The sequence below is a fragment of the Miscanthus floridulus genome, chromosome 10 (assembly GCF_019320115.1).
Source record: "Miscanthus floridulus cultivar M001 chromosome 10, ASM1932011v1, whole genome shotgun sequence".
NCBI lineage: Eukaryota > Viridiplantae > Streptophyta > Magnoliopsida > Poales > Poaceae > Miscanthus > Miscanthus floridulus.
In genome coordinates this window covers 78,621,812-78,626,285 of record NC_089589.1, presented here as the reverse complement: position 1 = coordinate 78,626,285, position 4,474 = coordinate 78,621,812, and the positions used below count along the sequence as shown (strand labels likewise).

At 44.0% G+C, this 4,474-nt stretch overlaps 1 protein-coding gene across 1 annotated transcript; it reads right to left on the bottom strand.

The window, feature by feature from the left end:
• Positions 1 to 446: 446 nt before the first annotated feature.
• On the bottom strand, positions 447 to 3,965 carry LOC136484930 (uncharacterized). The gene is made up of 3 exons (XM_066481896.1): positions 3,142 to 3,965; positions 2,276 to 2,324; positions 447 to 1,339 (listed from the first exon to the last, which is right to left on the bottom strand). The coding sequence occupies exons 1-3, from the start codon at positions 3,816 to 3,818 to the stop codon at positions 1,259 to 1,261; spliced, it is 807 nt and encodes a 268-aa protein (XP_066337993.1). The 5' UTR covers positions 3,819 to 3,965; the 3' UTR covers positions 447 to 1,258.
• Between the last annotated feature and the right edge of the window lie 509 nt (positions 3,966 to 4,474).

Below are 4,474 nucleotides of genomic sequence, written 5' to 3'. Positions count from 1 at the left end.
CACTGAAACCAGAAGAAGTCAAATGCGTCGAGGCTATATATTTTCATATAACCTGAGACCATAAAAAGTCAAATGAACCTATATATATTAACTATTCCCATTTGTTTGCGGTCACTCATTTTCTTTCTTTCTTTTTGTCCTTATTTTTTCCTCTCACAACTAAAAAAACTAAAGAGGAGACACCGTTTTAGTACGACAAAAACTTCACCTCACCTTCTTGCCGCCCATGCGAAAAAAAATTCACGTCGCCCACACTCCCCCGGCCCGTGCAATCCCACATTCCCACCCCTTCCTCTGATTTCCCTTTCCAAAAAAAAACAGATCTTCAATCACCATAATTTCACGACACGCAAAACAAAACAGCACCACATACAATCTCGCCGGGTCATGCAATAAGTGTCTGTTTAGTTCCCAAAATTTTGCAAAATTTTTCAAGATTCCCCGTCACATCGAATCTTTACGCATGCATGAAGCATTAAATATAAATAAAAAACAAAACTAATTACACAGTTTAGACGAAATTCACGAGACGAATTTTTAAACCTAATTAGACTATAATTGGACACTAATTGCCAAATAACAACGAAAGTGCTACAATACCATTTACTAAAAAATTTCGCCAACTAAACGAGGCCTAAAACAAATGTCCGATCACCCGAAAATCATGTAGGGCGGCCCACATGCAAAAGCAAATCAGCGCCATGATCCCTCCGCACAGCATCCTCATCAGATCACGATCGCCCGAAATTCCTACAGCCTGCCTCTCCTCTTCGTCTGCAAGGAAATACTAAACCAGTTTCGTATCAGTTCCATGAGACAAGTCCCTAGCCCGAGCAGGACCTGCGCCGCCTGGTCTTCGATCCGCGAGTGCGCACACGACGAGGAACTCGACTCCTTCGCTCTCCTTCGGCGCCCGTAGTCTGTAGGCAACACCCATGCCACCGCCTCTCTGAATCACCCGGCCACCAACAACTTCCACCGGTGCTCGGGGGTCAGGAAATAGCAAAAACCGGCCAGTCCAGCCACCCCCTCCGTGCTGAGCACTCTGGTGAGATCCCTATTCTCTCCTCTTTCCGGGTTTTTTTTTTTTTTTTTTGCAACGGTTTCTTTCACCATGAACGTGGACCACAGCTGCCTACAACTTCTTCCACCCTGGGAGCGGACGACTGCCAAAGGCTAGGGCACGACGTCGTTGCCGAGCCTGCCCGCCCCTGCCTGTCAAAAGGTTGGCCTTCTCCGTGCGGACGTCACCGGCAGCCTAGCAGAACTCCTCGCGTAATCCTTGCTGACACCACGTGGTGCCCGTGTCCCGTGTTTCAATATCACCCTCAACATTAAACTGTAGAACTTACATAAGGTAAAAATATATATACAACAATATCCATGGAAAAAAGAACAAATATACAGCCTGATCGCTTGGTCATATACGATCGTAGATTATAAGTTATAATAGTATTTTTCTCTCGCACCAAACCAGCCAGCAGTACTTCTGACGTATCGGTAAAAAGGGGATCTTTTGATTTAAACCACAATAAGCACCTACGTCATCATTGTGAACAACTATGGGCACAAATTTCACATCCTGAGTGAGATGTTCTCTCCTATTTTGCTATTTGGATCACTATTTTCAGTGCATGGATCTAAACTATTTCCAGTGCATTGATCTTAACTATCTACGGTAGATCAGGCCTATGAAAAATTGATTGAGTGAAATACACATCTGCTATGAAAAATTCTAACATTTTATAACAATAATTGGATGTACTGAAACCATGAACTGTTTACACATTTAGATTTAGATATGTAAAATTGTTGTTCTAAACATATACAGAAGTGGTATAAAAAGCGGCAATCTCCACTAGATCAGGCCTATGAAAAATTGATTGAGTGAAATGCACATCTGCTATGAAAAATTCTATCATTTTATAACAATAATTGGATTTAGTGAAACCATGAACTGTTTACACATTTAGATTTAGATATGTAAAATTGTTGTTCTAACATATACAGAAGTGGTATGCACTTTCACCTGAGAAACAGTTGGCACACTGATACTAAACTGCATCAATGCTATGCGATCATACTAACAGTTCTACTAGCAGCTGAAGTAGAATGTACTTGAGAATTAAAAATGCATAGAAAGACAAAGGACTAAGTTTCCATGTGCTTGACAATTAAGACCAAACATTAGTTCAGAAATTATCTTCAAAATGTCCATCCTCATTAACATAATTAAGAGCCTGTGAAACTACAAGAACTACTGCAAGATACTTACATTATCGAACTCCGACGACGTTATGAGAGAGGTCACCCATAAACCAGATCTGTTCAGTATATAAAATGAACAGTATGTTAGTGTTGGGACATATTTTGGCTTGTACTTTGCATTGCTTTTGGGTTAATAATAACTATGTGTATTGTAATAACAAGGCAAAAAAAAAAAAGTGAGCAATCTTTGGAAAGACAAAAAAAAAAAAAACTACTCAACGTGTCCCAGACAGTGGAACACATATTGCTGTATCAAAAAAAATCAAGGTTGTAAACTGCTAGAATACTATCAAAGTCTTTGCCGGATGTGGCAGCTTGATAGTTGGTGTCTTAGTAGACAGTCTGTTAGAACTTGACTTTGAATTTCAATTATGCTCGTGTCCTGTATCAGTTGCTTTGTATAGAGTTGAGTCAGGTGGTAGCCTTTTGTTACAGATATAGGCCTTTATCTCTGTTTTCTTTCTAACTACTTGCTTGAACTTCTTTATTTCCGTTAGATAATGGAAACTGAAAATTCTTGGTTCATGGATAGGGTGATGAACCGAGTGGAATGTATAGAGAACTGCCAGTGAGCAGTGCTTTGGATTTCATCATAAATTTGAAGATGATTTAAGCATGTAAAAGTGGATTCACCATTTTAATCACCAATGAGAAGCAATTTAATAGCAAGAAGTTGAATATGGAAAATACATCTTATTTTCTCGATCAAGACATTCTCATCACCAATCAGAAGTATCCACAATCTTATCATGAATTTAATAATTAGTTAAATCACAATAGGAGCATAGAAACAGCATGGATCTCAATTGCTAATAGCTCAGCAGGGCAAAGTATAGCGACCATTTTCCCAAATTGGATTCTGCAATGTCAAACCTGAAGCACGAAGGGGCCATCAAGGAACTCAGCATGTATGCCCCCCGACGCCCTCCGGCAACACCCTGGCCCCGCAGGAGTTCATGTCGGCGAAGAGGAACTGCTTGAAGCACCGCCTGGCCTGCGCCTCCGCACCACCGATGCCGTCGAACCCGGGAATCCCCGCAGCGCAGGAGTCGAGCCAGTCCGGCCGCAGAAGCAACCCGAGCCGCGAGCGGCATAAGGAACTCATACACCGGCTGCAACCGCCCGCTTAACGGGGACGGGTGCGGAGGCGCTGTTGAGGCTGGGGTCCGCAACGGAGGCGGGTCGGGGTTGGGGTCGTGGCCGGAGGTGGAGTCGGCATTGGGGACTGGGACGGGTAGTGATAGGAGGGGGTGTGGGAGCGGTGCGCGCGGAGGAGCCAGCGGGGAGAAGACCTCGGGGGCGTCAACGATGGGGGATTCCCCGTCGAGGGGAGACCTGCAAGAGCGCGAAGTCAAGCTGCGCATCTGCCACCATGGCGGCCCCCACCACTGTTGCCGCCGCCGGCGAGCTCGGATCTGGCGGATTCCAGACACGAGCTCCACCCCCACCGCAACCTCCCAAGGAACGCCAGAACTGCCGCGTGGGGCGCCAATGCAGCTCCCGCAGCGACAAGAACGGGACTTGCGCGTCGGCAGCGTCTGCCGGACCATGCTGCAGCGGCCCAGTTCTCGCCGGCACACGACCGAATCCGATGAGCACACGTGCGTCCGTGCCACGGGGGAAGAACGGAGTGGAAGAAGAGAGGACTAGATCGAGAGCACCACTGCAGGTTTGGTTGTAGTGGGAGTGGACTCTACTCCCGTGCCCCCTCACTGGTGGCAGGGTTGCTTCTGAACATGTAGGTGTGACGGTGGGTTACGCGTAGTTTAGTCTTTTCTCATTTTTTTCCTAAAAATGTTGTAATTTTTAAAATGTTAATCCAAAAATATTATGAAGCATTACATGGACCTACACTTCTGTGTAAACAAATTTTTATTATTATCGTGCTATATTATATTGTCTTATTTATTATTCGTCTAAGTATATAAAATAGTCCTAAGTTATACTAATCCCGACTCTCGATATCCTTCACTTCCAGAAAATATGTGCTTTAACAAAAAGCCCAGAATATCGTTAAAGTTACGGTGCGAAAGAAATGGTTGATGCAATTGGTGTATGTGAGAATATAAAATACAACTTACCACAGCGTAGATACGTAAGTCGCTTGCTCCTGCTTCTATTACTTATTTCCTATTATTAGCTATCGCGTTTACAGTTTCTTTTGCCATGGCTACCGGTTCGAAAAAAATATTCTTTATGTTTTTCG

What these genes read in the sequence shown, in the direction of transcription:
- LOC136484930 (XM_066481896.1), bottom strand. Translation starts at nt 3,818, where the DNA reads ATGGTCCGGCAGACGCTGCCGACGCGCAAGTCCCGTTCTTGTCGCTGC. An exon ending in ATGGCCCCTTCGTGCTTCAG is followed by an intron (nt 2,325 to 3,141) that starts GTTTGACATTGC and finishes TATACTGAACAG; the next exon opens with ATCTGGTTTATGGGTGACCT. An exon ending in CGTCGTCGGAGTTCGATAAT is followed by an intron (nt 1,340 to 2,275) that starts GTAAGTATCTTG and finishes TAAGTTCTACAG; the next exon opens with TTTAATGTTGAGGGTGATAT.